This window comes from Carassius carassius, chromosome 11 (genome assembly GCF_963082965.1).
Source record: "Carassius carassius chromosome 11, fCarCar2.1, whole genome shotgun sequence".
NCBI classification, from domain to species: Eukaryota; Metazoa; Chordata; class Actinopteri; order Cypriniformes; family Cyprinidae; genus Carassius; species Carassius carassius.
Window position 1 is genome coordinate 28,367,922 of NC_081765.1, and position 17,087 is coordinate 28,385,008.

General features: G+C 36.1%; 1 protein-coding gene across 1 annotated transcript in view; it reads right to left on the minus strand.

Moving 5' to 3' along the window:
- Positions 1 to 17,087, minus strand: part of LOC132153146 (titin-like) — a 137,441-nt gene that overhangs the window by 54,182 nt on the left and 66,172 nt on the right. Inside the window, exons 63-92 of the mRNA XM_059562449.1 lie at positions 16,671 to 16,742; positions 16,402 to 16,461; positions 15,768 to 15,842; positions 15,595 to 15,672; positions 15,072 to 15,116; positions 13,108 to 14,742; positions 12,598 to 12,642; positions 12,028 to 12,426; positions 11,635 to 11,904; positions 11,277 to 11,552; positions 11,046 to 11,185; positions 10,837 to 10,963; positions 10,485 to 10,751; positions 10,110 to 10,376; positions 9,660 to 9,923; positions 9,430 to 9,569; positions 9,218 to 9,344; positions 8,699 to 8,965; positions 8,326 to 8,592; positions 7,951 to 8,217; positions 7,692 to 7,831; positions 7,194 to 7,320; positions 6,152 to 6,294; positions 4,693 to 4,816; positions 4,073 to 4,339; positions 3,869 to 3,966; positions 3,533 to 3,701; positions 3,175 to 3,441; positions 2,790 to 3,056; positions 2,419 to 2,697 (exon numbers count right to left, since the gene is read on the minus strand). Coding sequence (XP_059418432.1) covers positions 2,419 to 2,697; positions 2,790 to 3,056; positions 3,175 to 3,441; positions 3,533 to 3,701; positions 3,869 to 3,966; positions 4,073 to 4,339; positions 4,693 to 4,816; positions 6,152 to 6,294; positions 7,194 to 7,320; positions 7,692 to 7,831; positions 7,951 to 8,217; positions 8,326 to 8,592; positions 8,699 to 8,965; positions 9,218 to 9,344; positions 9,430 to 9,569; positions 9,660 to 9,923; positions 10,110 to 10,376; positions 10,485 to 10,751; positions 10,837 to 10,963; positions 11,046 to 11,185; positions 11,277 to 11,552; positions 11,635 to 11,904; positions 12,028 to 12,426; positions 12,598 to 12,642; positions 13,108 to 14,742; positions 15,072 to 15,116; positions 15,595 to 15,672; positions 15,768 to 15,842; positions 16,402 to 16,461; positions 16,671 to 16,742 — 6,969 coding nt within the window. The remainder of the gene's footprint in view (positions 1 to 2,418; positions 2,698 to 2,789; positions 3,057 to 3,174; positions 3,442 to 3,532; positions 3,702 to 3,868; positions 3,967 to 4,072; positions 4,340 to 4,692; positions 4,817 to 6,151; positions 6,295 to 7,193; positions 7,321 to 7,691; positions 7,832 to 7,950; positions 8,218 to 8,325; positions 8,593 to 8,698; positions 8,966 to 9,217; positions 9,345 to 9,429; positions 9,570 to 9,659; positions 9,924 to 10,109; positions 10,377 to 10,484; positions 10,752 to 10,836; positions 10,964 to 11,045; positions 11,186 to 11,276; positions 11,553 to 11,634; positions 11,905 to 12,027; positions 12,427 to 12,597; positions 12,643 to 13,107; positions 14,743 to 15,071; positions 15,117 to 15,594; positions 15,673 to 15,767; positions 15,843 to 16,401; positions 16,462 to 16,670; positions 16,743 to 17,087) is intronic.

A 17,087-nucleotide genomic window follows, 5' to 3' on the forward strand; every position in this document is an offset into this window, starting at 1 on the left:
GTCTTTCATAGTTTTAGTCGACGAAAAGTCATTGCATTTTTGTCACCTTTTATTCATTAGTTTTAGTCAATAGTTTTAGCCAAACTGTAGTTACCAAAATTTATTTTGGTAGCTATTTTATATGTAGTTTTCAAAATTAAAATAATAATTAATTCTTCTTTCTTTAGACCAAATCAATTAAGCTTATGAGAAATTTGAATCAAGGACTGAATTTGGAAAATCTTGAATAAATTATGACAATTTTCATTTTTGGGTGAACTATCCCTTTAACAGAAGTGAAAAAGGAGCAGCTTATAAAAATATATAATATTATATATATATTTATTTAAAGAAGCACAATTAGACAAATACAATAGAGATACAAATTAAACTCATTTTTCAGATACTGTAGGTTTTACTTAACATGTTTACATTTATTTAACATATTTTGTTGGTTAAAATTAATGACAGATTTAATTTAATTAAATTAATTTAATTCAATTTGGAATGCTGTCATTTTAAGATGAAAGGCATGCATGAAATACTGACACAAGTTCAGTTTTCACCCACCTGTTCACGTTCACTTAATCCATAACCTACTGTATTTATGTGAGATACTCTAAACGATAAACATTTGGACTGTTGTGTGTAGGGATGCATCGGTATCGGCTCCGATCCAGGCATTTTCTGTGGATAGGGTATCGGACAGACGAGACCGATCCAAATCCGATATTGTGCGCATACTATTCTGTGTTATTGTTGAGCCACACGGAAGGAACAAAAACATTATAAAGCACCAAAACGTTTTCAAAAACATATTTCAAGTGTTCTGAAGCTGTTCCATAGTTCAATGTGAGGTACAGATTAATATCGAAGTCATTAAATTCAAGTTCACATAAACTCTTCTCTCAACTGCGGCTGTCTGTCTTCCTCCATTCAGTGTTCAAACAGCGTGTCGTATTCAGTTACAATCAAAACAATGAAACTCTCTTCAAAAGCGCACAGTAACTGAGGTTTAAAACTGTTCAAAGAAAAGACTCATTAAACTAATGCACAGATTTAACAGACAACGTATCAATATCTCTTGCTTCTGTACTAGTGATGTCTGGTTCGCGAACGAATCGTTTGATTTGACCGGTTCTTTTTAGTGAACCGGTTGAACCAGTTCACCAAATAGGACTGAATTGTTTGAACCAGTTCGCGTCTACAGTAAGCATTAATCCACAATTTATTAACTTTTTTTAATGTGGCCAACACTCCCTCTGAGTCTAAATAAACCAATATCCCTTAGTAATTCATTTACTCAAACAGTTCACTGACTGAACTGCTTTGAAGAGAGAACTGAAGATGAACACGAGCCGAGCAGCTTGTGTGTTGTACAGACGGCTCGGAGGACTGCGCAGCCTGTGCACTGTTACTCCGTGTTGTTTCAATCTCATCTTCTGCACACAGGATGCGCTCTGTGGCGCTCCATATTTGCACCTTCAGTATTTGTCACCTTTTATTCACTTTTATTTGTAAATAAATGATTTCAATAGATTTGATAAAATTATTGTGCTCCCGTGATTTTTCTTGAATCTAGAGTATCTTTTGCTGCAGAATTATCTACCAACCTAGTTTATAATAATATTTTTGTAATCGTCTATGATTATATTTTTTTTCATTTGTTATTTTTCATTAAAATGAAGTTGTGTATATGTAGAAGATTGTGATTAACACAAAAGAATGATGATCAGGTCAACACAGAGAAGTATAGAAATTCTATATTGAATAAAAAAATAAAATAAAAACGTGCTGGTTATCGGATTGGATTGGTATCGGCACATTCTCAGAATTTTCGGGATCGGATCGGTTCTGAAAAAATTGTATCGTTGTGTGTGTATTTGAGAGCTGAGAACTGATTGCACGCTGTATGTGAGAACTGAGGAAGTGGAGCGTGTGCGCGCGAGACAGAACACTTCTATCAGCACGATTCTTCCACCTATACCGCATTCACTAACTTTAAGTTAATCGACAACGAATTGTGACTCCCAGGAAAAACGGGATGTCAGGTCACCTCATCCCTACTCCTTCGGGTGCTGAGACCATTGTTTCAGATCGCTAGTTCGAGTTCTATTGGCGTATCCATCCCCACTGCAGCTGCTATACTGACTAGATATGCAAAAGACCCTTATTGGATCGCAATCCAATGACAGGGACACACATTTTGAAAGACAATAGCCTATACTGTAGGATGCATTTTAAATGTCTGGTAGTCCTCAAATAACATTATAGTCCAGTCTCGTCCAGTTAACGAAAACGCAGCATACATTTCGTCATCAGATATTATTTTTAGCTCGTCAACGTCTCGTTAGTCACATAAAAAATGTTCGTTAACGAATATTTTTCGTCGTCGTCTTCATTAACGAAATTAACACTGCATATCAGCATGTGTCATACCTTGCACAGTAATGTTGGCAGAGCTCTTTGCGTGTTCACCACGTTGGTTGGTCAGTGTAATGGTGTAGTTGGCCTCATCTGATTTTTGAGTGTCTTTGATCCTCAGAGAGAATACATTGTCCTTCTGAACCATGATGAACTTGCTACTTTCAAATAAAGTCTCATTATTCTTCAGCCATTTGGCTTTGGCCCCCTCAGTGTTAACTTCACAATTGAGGACAGTCTCTTGTCCTTCATTTGCCTTTATGTCTCTTAGAGGAGTGATAATCCTCAGCTTTTCTGTAAAAAGAAAAAAAAAAGAATTATGAATAAAATTTTGATGTTTATATCATAATTTTTCAAAAATATACACAAAAACATACTATACATACCAAGAACAGTCAGATCAGCTGAGGCTCTGGTGGTTCCAATGAGGACTACAAAGCCACCTTCATCCTTGAGTTCACAATTTTTGACAACAAGAACTCTCTTTTTGCCCTCAGAAATTATATCATATTTGTCATCTGATTGAAGTTCCTTATCTCCTTTGAGCCATTTCACTTCATATGTGTCTTTCGAGACAGAGCACACAAATTGTGCCTTTTCACCTTCAACCACCTCCTGGCTTTGAGGCCTTGCAATGAACTCAGCGGCAAGTTCTAAAGTGGAAAGAAACAGTTTATGTATTAGATCAATCACAAGCATGGAGCAAGTTTATATAAACAAGGTATGAAGTACAAGGTGTGAAGTAAAATTTTAAGGGCAAGACAGTCTCACCATTAATCCTTAGGTTCCCTGTGGTTTGTGAGGTGGGCAGTTTGCAGTGGTACTCTCCAGCATCATCCATACGGAGGCCCTTAATAATTAGGATTCTCTTTTTGCCATCTGCAATATGCTCATATCTACCAACTTCGGGCAACTCTTGGTCACCCTTGTACCATGTAACCTCTGCACTGGGCTTGGAGACTTCACAAATCAGTTTAACACTGTCCGTTTCAGTACCTTCAACATTAGCCAAGTTCTTTGTGAATCTAGTCTCCTCCTCTGTGGTCAGAAAAAGTCGTGCAAATCAGAATACTGTTCAAAACAAGTGGTTGAAATCCTGTTTAGACTAAAAATTAACAGAACAATTTACCAATGACAGTCAGCATTCCAGAGGTTTTGGAAGTCCTGGCATCACATTCATATTCTGCTTCATCATCAAAGACGGACTTGCTTATGATGAGAATACGTTTTACTCCTTCAGAAATTATCTCATATTTCTTGCCTTTTCTGATTTCATTACCATCTTTGAACCAGCGAACCTATTCAAAGGGAACAATGAAATATATACTGATAAATAAACTCACAGTGATCATTTTCAAAAAGTCAGACAACTGCACATATCTAATGTCTAACATCTAACCTATGAATTATATAGATATAAATTTAAACGTCAATTAAAAAAAGATTAACTGAATGGTAAACAAACCTTAGCACTTTCACGAGACACTTCACATTCAAATCTGGCAGATTCCTTCTCTTTGACCTCAACATCATGGAGTGGCTTTGTGAACTCAACATGTGGAGCTGAAGATCAAAAGGCAATCATATTTAGTCTTTTATTTTTATTTTTATTTTATTGCAAGTACTATTTCAATTCTAAGCTTTTGCCTTTTCCTTCTGGTTGACTTACGTTCAACATTTAAGAAGGCTGAAGTCTTGAACTGTTTAGCATCACAGGTATATGTCTTTGAGTCATCAAGTGTGCAGTCATGGATAAGAAGTTTTCTTTTACGGCCATCAGCAACCATGTCATACTTCTTGGTTTTGCGAATTTCTTGTCCATCTCTAAACCACCTGACCTCAGCTTTCTCTTTGGAGACTTCACACTCTAGTTCAGCGGTGGCTTCTTCTTCTATAGTCTGGTCCTCAAGAGGTTTGGTGAATTCAACTGGAGGTTCTGTGCAAATGTATTTCAAATGTATTTGTTTTATTGCAATTCACTTTTTAACAATATAATAATTTCCTATGATAATATCTGAAGACAGACAATTTTTTTTTCTTTTAAAAAGTAAATAAATCTAGTAAATAAAACTTTCTGAACACAGACAATTAAAAGTTTTTTATGTTTTTGACAATCACCCAAGCTCCAATAAGAGCACTAATAATTACAGCAGAGTACCAATACAATTACAACACTAGAATGGTTGATATTCTCACCTCAATGTGAACATGATTTAGGCTGATTAATTTTATGAGGGATGGTTGTTAGCAATTAAATTATATCTGTATTTGGGAACAGATGGCACCCACCATTTACAATGAGTTGAGCCTGTGTCACGAAGTCCTTTGCAGTGAGTTTTACTTCTCCAGCCTCTGTCAGTTTCACATCCCTAAGGGTCAGCGTGTGAGTTCTGCCCTCTGAACGGTGCACCACCTGTGCAAATCAAACCAATTGATAAATCAAGCACACTTGCCATGTCAAGGGTGGGGGAGGCTATTTACTGCCCCTCTGCAACAGTCATCAACAGCTGAGCACTAAGAACTGTTCTCATTTTCACACCTCTGCTTTTTCTGTCCCAACAAGTGCCCTGGAAGTCAGTTTAGACTCATTTGGCCTGTGTAGCTTGTGTAAAAAATAAAGCTATATGAACCGATTTAAAATTCAGATGTATATGATTTGCTTGCAATTCATATTTTCCTTAAATCATCAATCAAAATAAAACTAAATATAAAACAGCATGAAAAAATACAAATTAAACATTGATTTTTTGTTTTGTTTTAATTTTTCAGTACCATTTCAAAAAATAAATAAATCACTTATGAATGAAAAATTTCATGTTGTTAACATTATAATGTCTTCATATAATTATAATAAAAATAATCAGTTATAATGCAATAAACAATATAATGCAGCAAAATAAAAAAATAAAGACCTATCTGTCCAAAAATAATCAAACCTGTTAGAATTATGGTTCATTAGTGCTTTTTTCAAATAGTTTTTTTTTTTTTATCTCTGTTTGAAGAATCAAGTTCTCACACAAACATATCAGGAATACAAACAGATCTTGAACTACTGTCATCACCAAAATATGTGGCCTTTTACTAAACCCATTTGCTACACAACACTAATCAAATTTAATAAAAGTATCATGTATAATACATAAAAGCCATGACTGAAGTCCAAACTCGCACTCACTGCAAATTACTATGTATGACAAACACATTTAAATGCTCCTAACAAAATGCATAAATACATGCATGCATACATACATTTCTTTGTGTAAATACAAGCTATGTCTGATAAAAAAAAAGGCCTCTTGCCACCTGCCATTGCACATAGAGTCTTGAAGCAGTTAAAAATAACCAAAGGAACGCTTGCAGAGCAGAATAGCCCTATGTGTTATCTCAAACCCCAGATCAAATGCTCAGCTGGTATCCTGATCCCCAGGTCCTTATATGAGGAAAGCATTTAACTGACAGATGTAAAGAACTAGCATGCAATATGTAGAAAACAGCTAAATAGGTGTTTTGCAGTTGTTAAATAATCCAAACGTGAAATCCTAGATGTTAAAAAAGTTTACCACAATTGATCTTCCTGTATACTGCTATTCCATTAGCAGTGTATTAATGAAATTGTCAGAGTGATCATTCAGAGTGATCATCTAAATTCTTTAATGATTCAATTAGAGTACCAACAGTTTACTCTTTATACATTTCACAGAAACCATAACTGACATTTGAATTCACACGGGACAATATGCAAACTTACTCTGTCACTTGGTTCCAGCTTTGTACCCCCTAGGAACCATTCCACAGGTATGCCCTCGTAAGACAGTTCGCAGTCAAAGGTTGCTGTCTCTCCCGCTGTCACCGTTACATCCTTGAGAGGCCTCAGGAGGCCTATCACTCGTGCTTTGGATTCAGGAGAAGACATTGTTAGTCACCTCCAAGTTCCGAGAGACACCGGTAAACCTTTAACTACAAATTCACATAGCGCTTTCCCGCTGACAACAGGCCACTGCTCTGGAGCTCGTAAGCCTCCAGGACAAGTGGGATTCAGCAAGACAGGGACTTGAGTTGGGGGCCTACTTAATTTGCATATTGCGTTTCCTTAAGATGTATATGGTCAGAAAAAAATTTGGAGGTAGGTCTGTTAAGCCTCTGCCAATCACTAACAGAGACTCTCTACATATGGCATGCAGCTTCTAAAATAACCACAACATCTGATTGGCCACTAGCCCACCCCTGTTATGACATCCTGCAAGGAAATCTGTTACTGTCAATCAACCTGCTGGACTTTTCCAGGAAAAGGAAAATGTTACTTAAGTGTTCCTTAATTTATATAAAATATATATATATATATATATATATATATATATATATATATATATATATATATATATATATATATATATATATATATATATATATTCTTATATATGTATATTTGCTTGAGGGTTGCATGTCATAATACTGTCTCTGCTTTTTCTAAAATAGGAATATTAGAAGGCTAAAAAACTTAATTATAAATTGATTGGGTGCCAAACCTGTCTCTAACACAATAATCCCTGTCATAATAAATACTTTTCACACCCTGTTATCACTACATGGCATCTGTCAGAATAATTTACAAGCTAATCATAAACTGCAGTGACTGACTTATGTAACTGCCTTTAGATACTGTGTTTCAAAGCAACACATATCATCTGCCTGTGTTACACAATCCTAATTGTTTCTGGTATGTCCAGAGAGATACAATTTATCTGGCTTGTCCAAAATATGCAAGAAGGCATCATATTCATCCTTCTCACCTTTAACTCTGAGCTGAGCACTTGATTTAGCATTAGCAGCGCTGAAATCCACACCACCAGCCATATCCATGCGAACATTGTAAAGGATAAGCATATGCTTGGTGCCTTCCTCCTTAATTTCACAGTCCTAATAAATGAAATGAAAAATGCGATAGAAAATATGAGAACATTTCAGCACAAAGAACAATTCACAGTAATTCTGAAAAACATTGCACAATTTAACACAATAGTAAGCTCTTAAAAGAATAGTTCACTCTAAATGTAACCATTCTAAGCCACAAATGACTAGTTTATGACTTTTTAGTTTATACACATTCTTTATTTATTATTAAAAAAAAAAAATATCCAAAATTTCTGTTTTTATGTCATGATGACAGAATTAGCATTTATTGTGAACTATTCATTTAATACAATTCTGATTTTTTTTTTGTACTCTTATTTGAAATTTGATAAAGCATCTGTAAGTTATATTTGGTGTTTAGGAGCAACATAAATTACCGGTGACTGGTGCAGGGCCTCTCCTTTGAGTTTCCAGTGACCATGAACATCCTCCTCAGAGATTTCTGTCTCAAAGCGAGCAGTCTCTGTCTCTGTGACCTCCACGCTGTACAGTGGACGAACAATCTTAATATCGCGTTCTGCATAGAACAGTAGAGGAGAGGCAAAGTTATACATAGTAATTTTATACATTTTAATCTATTAATCAATATATGGATTCATAAAACAAACATAAAATACATTAAAAAAAAATACATACCTTCAATGTTAAGCTTGGCTGTTGTTTTGTCAGAGCCGCAGTCACACACATATTCACCAATGTTGGCCTTCTCTGCCTTCTTCACTGTCAAGATACGTTTCTTTCCATCAGCCTTGATGAGGACGTTCTTAGAGGGAGTGATCTCCTTGCCATCTATGAACCATTTCACTTGAGCAGATGATTTGCTCACTTCACACTTCAGGACAACCTCATCCTTCTCAACTGCAGTGTAGTCCTGCAACTTGGTAGTAAAGTAAGGTTCTCCCTCTGTTGATAAACAAGAGGAATTTAAGTTTAATTCAATATTTATCAGTACAATTCAGTAATTATCTGTATGATCCTTTGAGAGTGTCTACAAAATATTTAAACACCTACCAAGTACAGTAAGCATTGCCTCACAGGTTTTCCCAAGGGCCTCAGCTTTAATTAGAGAAGTGTCATCAATAGAGACCTCTTTGAAGGACAGAGTATGGGTTTTTCCATCCTCGGACAAGTGTACCACTTTACTTGGATGCAAACGCATGTCATTCTTATACCAGGTAACTTGAACCTTTTCATGAGAGAGTTCAATGCTGAATTCTGCAGTCTCACGCTCTTTAACGGTGACATCTTTAATGGGTCTGACGAACTCAAGACGGATGCCTGGGGAAATATGCAAGCACATGATTTAATCTGGCAGCAGTTGTATTAAAAAGTTTAACAAACAAGCATATTTTTTTAAACTATGTATTTATTTTCTCCCCCTTACCCTGGATAACAAGTTTGGCAGATGTTCTCTTGTCCTCAGCCTCAAACATATACTTAGCCTCATCCTCATAGGCAGCAGATCTGACCACCAGAATGTATCTTTTGCCCTCTTGAAGTACCTCGAATTTATCATCAGTTTTAATCTCCTGAGTTCCTTTCAACCAATGGAAGCTTTTTGGTTGTCTTGAGATCTCACACTCAAATCTTGCCTCATCTTTCTCATATACATGCACATCAGCCAGAGGTGTTACAAAAGTAATGGGAAGCTCTGCAAAAATACATAAAGAACATCCCTTTTAAATAATACATAAACAATCCACCAACTCAAATAACATAAGATACTCAATATTCAAAAAATCTAAAACAAATATTTGATATATATTTAAATATATGCATAAAAACTAATTGCTTTAAGATGGTTTCCCCCACATGCGAGGAGTCAGTTATTCTACACTTTCATTCAGATAAGGAACTGGTAAGTCGTCAAAAAGGAGAATCAAACAGTGACTGCATAAAATACCTTTCACTTTTAGATTAGCAGAACATTTTGCATTGGCACCCTGGAATGAAACCTCTCCAGACTGGGACACTTTACAGTTGTACAAAGTTAAGATGTGCTTAGCGCCATCCTCAATGATTTCAACATCCTGTTGCCACAAAGACAAAAATACAGTTATGCCATTCATACAAAGTTACATTTGTCACCATTTCAAATAGTTTTAGTAGCCTTACAGGTGATGGGGAGAGGACTTCTCCTTGCAGCTTCCACTGACCATGGACATCATCTTCAGAAATTTCCACCTCAAACCGAGCTGTCTCACCATCGAACAGCTCAACACCATACATGGGTCGCACCACTTTGATGTCACGTGCTGAAATTAATTAATAATGGGGTGGGGTAAGGGCAATCTGGGGAAAAAAATCAGCATTTACATTCCATGGGCATAAAGTTTATCACTGACCTTCAATGTTCATTGTGGCCGAAGTCTTGTCTGTTCCACAGTCACAAACATATAATCCTTTGTCTTTTTCTTCAACTTTCTTGATATTTAAGATTCTTCGTTTGCCCTCAGCTTTCATGGTAACCATCTTGGAGGCTTTAATTTCAGTCTCATTGTGGAACCACTTCACAGGAACATCCTTGCTGAGCTCGCAGTCAAGAGTGACCTCGTCTTTCTCAACTGCAGTGTAATCTTGCAGTTTAACTGTGAAGTAGGCATCTCCCTCTATATTAAAATAAAAAAATAATAATAATAATTTTAGCGAATCTATAATGTACAGTTTGTGTGATAAAACAGCTTGTATACCAACAAACTGATGTTCACGAGATTACAGATTTCAGGATCACTTATCTTACCACCACCACTACCACCATCATTATTATCAAAATAATAATAATAATAATAAGTTACCTAGCACCGTCAGGTTTGCTGTTGTTGATAATCCTTTAGCCTCTGCTTTTATTTGGCAAGTATCATCTAGAGTGACATTCTTGATTTCTAATATATGTTTCTTTCCATCAACATGCGTAAGTACAGTTCTGCTTGGATGCAGTTTTGATTCATTTTTGTACCATGTCAATGGTACTTTGTCATGGGACAGTTCAAGCTCAAACCGAGCTGTTTCACCTTCCTTGACAGTTTGATCTGATATCGGTGAGATGAATTTCAGCCGCATACCTATAATGTGTTAGTCCATTGCAAAACCATTTTAGCTTGGTGATTTTATGAACAAAACACATTTTTCAAAGGACCCCATGATGACTGAAACATAGCTTGAAAACTTACCCTCAACTGTCAGTTTGGCTGTTGATGTTTTACCCAACACCTCAATAGTATATTCTCCCTCATCCTCAAATTCACAGTGGTTTATGACCAACATGTGTTTCTTTCCATCATCAATGATATCATATTTTTGGTCTGGTGTTATAATATCAGATCCTCTCAACCACATCACTTTAGGCACATCTTTTGTGATCGTGCATTCAAACTTTGCCTGTTTCTTTTCATGCACAGTAACATCCTTCAATGGGACTGTGAAGTCCATTTCAATTTCTATGGGTGTGAATAACAGTTAATTTAGCTTATATATACTGCTTTTCTTTTTTCAGCATGCTTTTTCTGCTCATCAACTACATACCTTTGACCATTAGCATAGCAGTAGTTATGGCATTCAAAGCTTGGTATGAGACTTCTCCAGCCTGGTCAAGTTGAACATCTTTCAATGTAAGGAATCTCTTATTTCCTTCAGCTCTGATATCACACGTCTGGTGATTAAAAATAAATAAATACTTATGTAAAATAGCCTATATAAAATATTTGCATTTTTTCAACTATATACAATCTTACCGGTGATCTTGTTAGAACCTGCCCTCTAAGTTTCCATTCTCCAGGTACATCATCTTCTGAAATTTCAGTATCAAAGTTGGCCTCCTCTTTCTCAACCACCTCCACACTAGCAAGAGGCTTCAAGATCTCAGCTTCACGCTCTTTATTTATGAAAAACAAAAATTTGATTTAGGGAAATACAAAAGCAACATTTTGCAGTAAGGTAATTAATGCTAAGTCTGCCTAACACACCTCCAAGAGTGAGTTTTGCTGCATATCTGCGGCCCTCAACTTCTATGGCATATTCTCCAACATCACCAGGTTGAGCATTCTTGATAGTAAGCGTCATATCTTTTCCAACCTTTTTCACCTCAGTCTTATTTGTGGGGTCAGTGGGAATTTCTTCATCTCCCTTGAACCACTTCCAGTTAGGAGTATCCTTGTACAGTTCGCACTTGAATGTGGCAGTAGCCTTTGGTTTCACATGCTGGTCCCTCAGAGGTTTTGTTAACCAATCTCTGATTATTTCTGCAAAGGTACATATTTTGTTTAGTTATGTTTTGGTAAAGAACTAATAAAATTAACCATAAAGATATTTCCATATGCATACCAATGATTTTGACATTGGCTTGTGTCTTGATGTCCTCGCACTCGCAAGTGTAAACACCGGCATCATCATCATTTGCATCTTGAATTGTCACAGAGCGCTGCAATCCAATAACATTGATTTGAATTTTGCCAGCAATTTGCTTAAGCTCTTTTCCGTCCTTCTTCCAGACAACATCCCTGTCTTTGCTCAACTCGCAGGTTAGGTACATTGGCTGTCCCTTAATCACAGACATTTCCTCCTCCAGATTCTTTGTGAACTTCACTGGTAACTCTATAAAAAAAAAAAAAAAAAAAGGAAGAACATCTCAATTTATTGGGTGATAATTTTTGAATATATATTTGTATAAGACTAAGCTTGTATATTTACAGTTTTTACTCATAATCAATGCACTACCTTCTACAATAAGTTTAGCTGTTGAGGTCTTCTCCTTGTTGCCAAGCTTTGCAACACATGTGTACTCCCCAGTGTCTGAAAGCTGTACATCAATGATTTGCAGTTTGCGGTCTTTGCCATCAGATGTGAATTTGTGCTTTGGACTCTCCCTTAGATTGCTTCCATCCTTCATCCAGGTGGTGATGGCAGTAGATGGAGAGATCTGGCACTCAAATACAGCAGATGAGCCAATGGACTCAGCCTCCTGCAACACAATATCTTTGAGTTCCTTCACAAACTTCAAGGGGACGGCTTTGAGCTGGGCACCAAATGGTGATTCTCCTGGAGGCTTATCACCACCAGCACCAGGCTTCAGCCCTCTACCCCTTCCAGCATCACCAGGAGATGGAGTTTGTCTTGCTGTAATGAAAAAAAAGAGGTTTAAATGGAACTAGAACCGCTGCAAATAGTAAGCACATTACATACATATTTATATATTTGTTACTGAGCTTTCATGACTATTGTAAAGTAAACCTTAAAATGGCTTAGGGAGGAGGAAAATCATCAAAATAATTTAATAAATAAACATACGTCTTAAGCCTCTGCCTCTTCCAGCTTCCTCAGTAGGCTTTCCCTCTGAACAAACAAAAATCAGTTATTTTCAATTCATAAAAATGGAAAATATATTTGAAGTTAAATTAAAATGTCCAGTACAAATAATAATAATAAAAAAACAGACAAAAGGTAAATATTAAACATGGGAATGAAGAGTCATGAAGATGACAGAATCATGCTGCCAATTAATGAGAAGTTAGATGACAATGACCATTCTTTCCACCAGTGGTTATATTCCATAGATCAATGAAGACACACAAATAAACAACAAACAAGATGAAAAGACATTAAAATACAACACGCATGCCACAATGAAGATTGAAGAAGATGAAGAAGGCGGTAGACAAGATTTAGCAGTTTTATGTGGATGGACATGGATGTAGACATGGAAATTATCTGGGGTGAAAATAAATAACAATAGGGAGATGGATTCCACAGCACGGAAAATGAGGCATTCTTTGGTGTAGTTCACAGCCACCCTCTCACCTCTTCTACCCCCTGGCATCCCAGGAGTCTCAAGTGCCCCTTCCTCCAAATACCTTTCTTCAGAGCCTTCCGAGCCATAACTCTCACGAGAAGCAACCTCCCATCCCCATGCTTCTTCTTCATCTTCATATTCTGCTTCAAATTCAACCTCAACCTCTTCTTCAAACAGTTCTTCTTCAAACTGAGTTGACACTTTTCTTAACTCTACAGCTCCAGGAGAGACTTCCTTTATGACTGGAATCTCCTCTTTTTCAGGGGTCTGAGGAGATTCAGATTTGTCCTCCTTAGGTGAAACCTTCTGAGGTGCTTTCTTCAAAATAACAGCTTCAATAGGGTCTTTAGGTGAAACTTTCTTTGGCTTCTTTGCCAAATCCTCACTAGGCTTCCTCTCCACTGATACTGGTTCAGTTGGTTTTGGTTTCTCAACCTTAGGCGAAGGAATCTTTTCAGGCTCTACTGCACTCTTTGCACGCTCAACTGGTTTAAGAACTATGTCTTCTTTCTTTTCAGCCTCTTTGGGTAAAATACCCTTTTTGGTAACTATTGGTTTCTTCTCATCTTCCTTTGGTGTAATCTCCTTCTTTACAGGCGTAACCTTTTTAAGTGGTGCCTTTTTGTCTTCTACTGGTACAATAGTTGGTATCTTCTCAACCTCTTTATCTTTATCTGGAGTTTCTTGACTGTCAACTCTTTTTGGTGTTATACTTGGTTCTGTTTTTATTTCATCTTTTGGTGACCTAGTAAGTGGTGACAACTCAATAGGTTTTCGTTCTTTTGGCTCTGAAACCTCCTTTTCTTTTGGTGATCCAGCTGAAGGTTTCTTCGGAATTGGTTTTAGTTGAACCACCTCAGGCTCCTGGTCTTTAGGTGGAATTTTACCTTTACCTTTAAATAATTTCTCTTTAGGCTCTGCAGGTGCTTCCTCTTTGGGAGGTCTGGTTACAGGTTTAACAGCAACTTCATCAGGCACCTTTTTGTCAGGAACAGAGGGTTCTACTTTTTTCGTGAGGACATCGGGTTCTTTTGGCTTCTCATCCTTTTCAGGTCGTTCTCCTTTCTGAAAAGTAATTGGTTCCCTACTTTTATCAAATGTTATAGGTTCTCTTCCTTTTTCTTCTTTTTTGGTGTCTTTTTCGGTTTCACTTGGCGGTTTTACTGGTTTCTCAAATGGCTTTAATTTGACAGATTCTTGTTCTTTTGTGTCAACAGGTAACTTTTTAACCTTTTTCAGTGCTAAGCCAGGCTCCTCTGGTGTATCTTCTTTTGGAACCATTCCAATTGGTGTCTTTTTTGCTTTTTCTTTTAATTCGGTTTCTGGTTTTATTTGAGGTGGTGCTTGATCAGGTTCATCAGGCATCTTTTTGTCTACCTCAGGTTGAATTTTCTCAACTCTCTTAGTCACTTCATAAGTCTCAAAATGCATTTCTGCCTCATAACTTTCAGTTATCATAACTTCAGTATGAGCCTCAGCATACACTTTGGGACTCTCTTTATATTCCTCCTCTTGTGGTTTGAGCACTTTCTTCAGTTTTACCATTTCCTGATCTTCGTCTTTATCTTTGGATACTCTTGTAGCTTTCTTTAAGGTGGGAATTTCAAATCTTCCCTCTTCTTGCTTCGCTTTAAGAACTTTTCCTTTAGATTTGGAAATGTATGCCATTATAAAGCGAACGATACATAAAAACAACCATATACAGCACATTTAACACACTGACATACTTTTGCCAGTACAACAAACTATTTCAAGACAAAACATAACATGACAAAAGACAGTTTCAATAACAAACAAACGAGATGGTACTGACAACATACAATATGCTGTATTTCAATACACATAACAAGATTCAAAATTCCGCCCAAAAATTATCATATAACACAAGTGAAGAGAACATATAATCTGAAATGGTTCTGCCATCTGTAAGAAAAGATTTTTAGTTTTATGAGATTTATTTATTTTTTCTTACCTTTCTTTCCTGGAGCAGGTGCAGAAACTGGACCCTTTTCACCATCTGATTTAGAAAAGTTGTCACAAAAAGTTAAAAAACTAGTCACAATAACAGTGTTATGTAGTGCAAGAAATGTGTTGAAATGAAATATTGGAAATGTGCAGAAAAAGCTTTGGGGGCATGTTTTATTTGTAATGTAAATCTGTTTTTGTATATATATTTTACTGTGTTTTATGAGTAACTGTTTGTGAGTTAAACTGCTGAGAGATAAACAAGAATCTTTTCATTAAGTGGAATGGGGAACACTGTGAGGATCACTTAATAGCTTGCAAATATCAGAAGCATATACAAGACAAAATGACAGACATTACCACACATCTTTCTAAAGTTAAGAAAAAGTTTATGACAAAGATTAAGAAAACACATTAAGAAATTACAACATACCTGTTATTAACAAAAAATTTTTCAATAAAGATAATTACCAATAAAGATAATATTTTATAAACAGTGGGAGTATGAAGAAGAGTTTCAGTTTTAGTACCTTCCACTGTTTGGACAATTGGTACTGGTTCTTCCTTTGGAGCAGGCTTTAGTTTCTCTGGTTCTTTAGGTGTAGGTACTTCAAAAGGAATTTCAAAGACACGATGAGATTTCAAAACTAGACATTGCTTTTCAGCACAGTACACAGATGCAGACTTGTGGTTACCATAATACCTTTTGTTGGAATTATCTTCTCTTCCTTGGGCTTAGGGGTGAATTTATCTTCAGCTTTCTTATCGACCTCTTTAACTTAAAATAGAGTGTGTTGTTTGACGTCAATTTAAGTTGAAAGATATTGAAGATAACACAATGTAATGAAAGAATAAAATCTTTTAAACCTCTATCGAGGTTAAGAAACACATACACAGATAGTACATGCATGACAAACAATATATTAAATGATGCACAGATTATATTTTAAATAATTATTGGAAGAAAATATGTTTGGAAGATATTTGCTGTGGAAATTTGAATATTAAGAATTCACTCACGTAAACAACAATAATGACATGCTTTGACATAAACTTAGACTTGACAGAACATGTTTTCAGCACCTTTGAGAGGCTAAACACAACATTGTGACAATACTACTTATAAAGTTACTTTTCTAAATAAGAGTGGTTCACTAAGCATGAACCTTTAATCATTAAGACTATTTGTTATAATGAAGCTCAACACACAAATGATACAGAACAACATAAAACATGTTATCAAATTTGCAGTGTGTTAAGGCTCTCTATTGAGGTTAGGATGTGCTAAAGTAACAAGTATTGTAATTAGACAACACATATCACAAACAAAAAAGTACCTGTGGTCTCTGGCAAAGGTTCTTTCTTTTTTTCAGGTTCTGGAGATGGTTTCTTTTCAACTGTAACATTTTAACATTTTAAGGTGTTATTATGACAGAAGTTATAATGAACAAATAATACAACTTTGTCAACAAGACATGAAATACAACAAGATATACATTAAAGATTTGACTTGACAAAAGCAGAGACCACCATAATATGACAAACTGAAACATAAAATTTAGTATGACAAAAGAGTTTGTTGAAGAATCCCCACAGTACTCTTTACCTTTTGGGGCTGCAACTTCTTTCACAGAAACTGGTGTCTTCTCTGGAGATGGTTTCTTCTCTAGCTCTGCTACTTTACATCACAAATAAATGTGTACATTATAACCTCAAAAACATAATTTTTGTAGTTTTACCATTATACTCAACAAACATAATATAAAATGTTTCTAACACAAAACAGAGAAAATGATTAGGGGTTGTAACATTATGACTTCAAGACAGGACAAAGAAGAGGTTAGTCATGATTTCTGATGCCTGAAGAAAACCTTTTCTAAGAAACCAAGTTTTAGAATAAGATAAATAGACAACCAGATGTTGTCTGATGTCATTATACCTTTTGTAGGGGTCACCTCTTTCTTTTGAGGAGCAATTTCTTCAAGCTTTTTAGATGGAAGAATAACCTCTTTCTTTTGAGGTA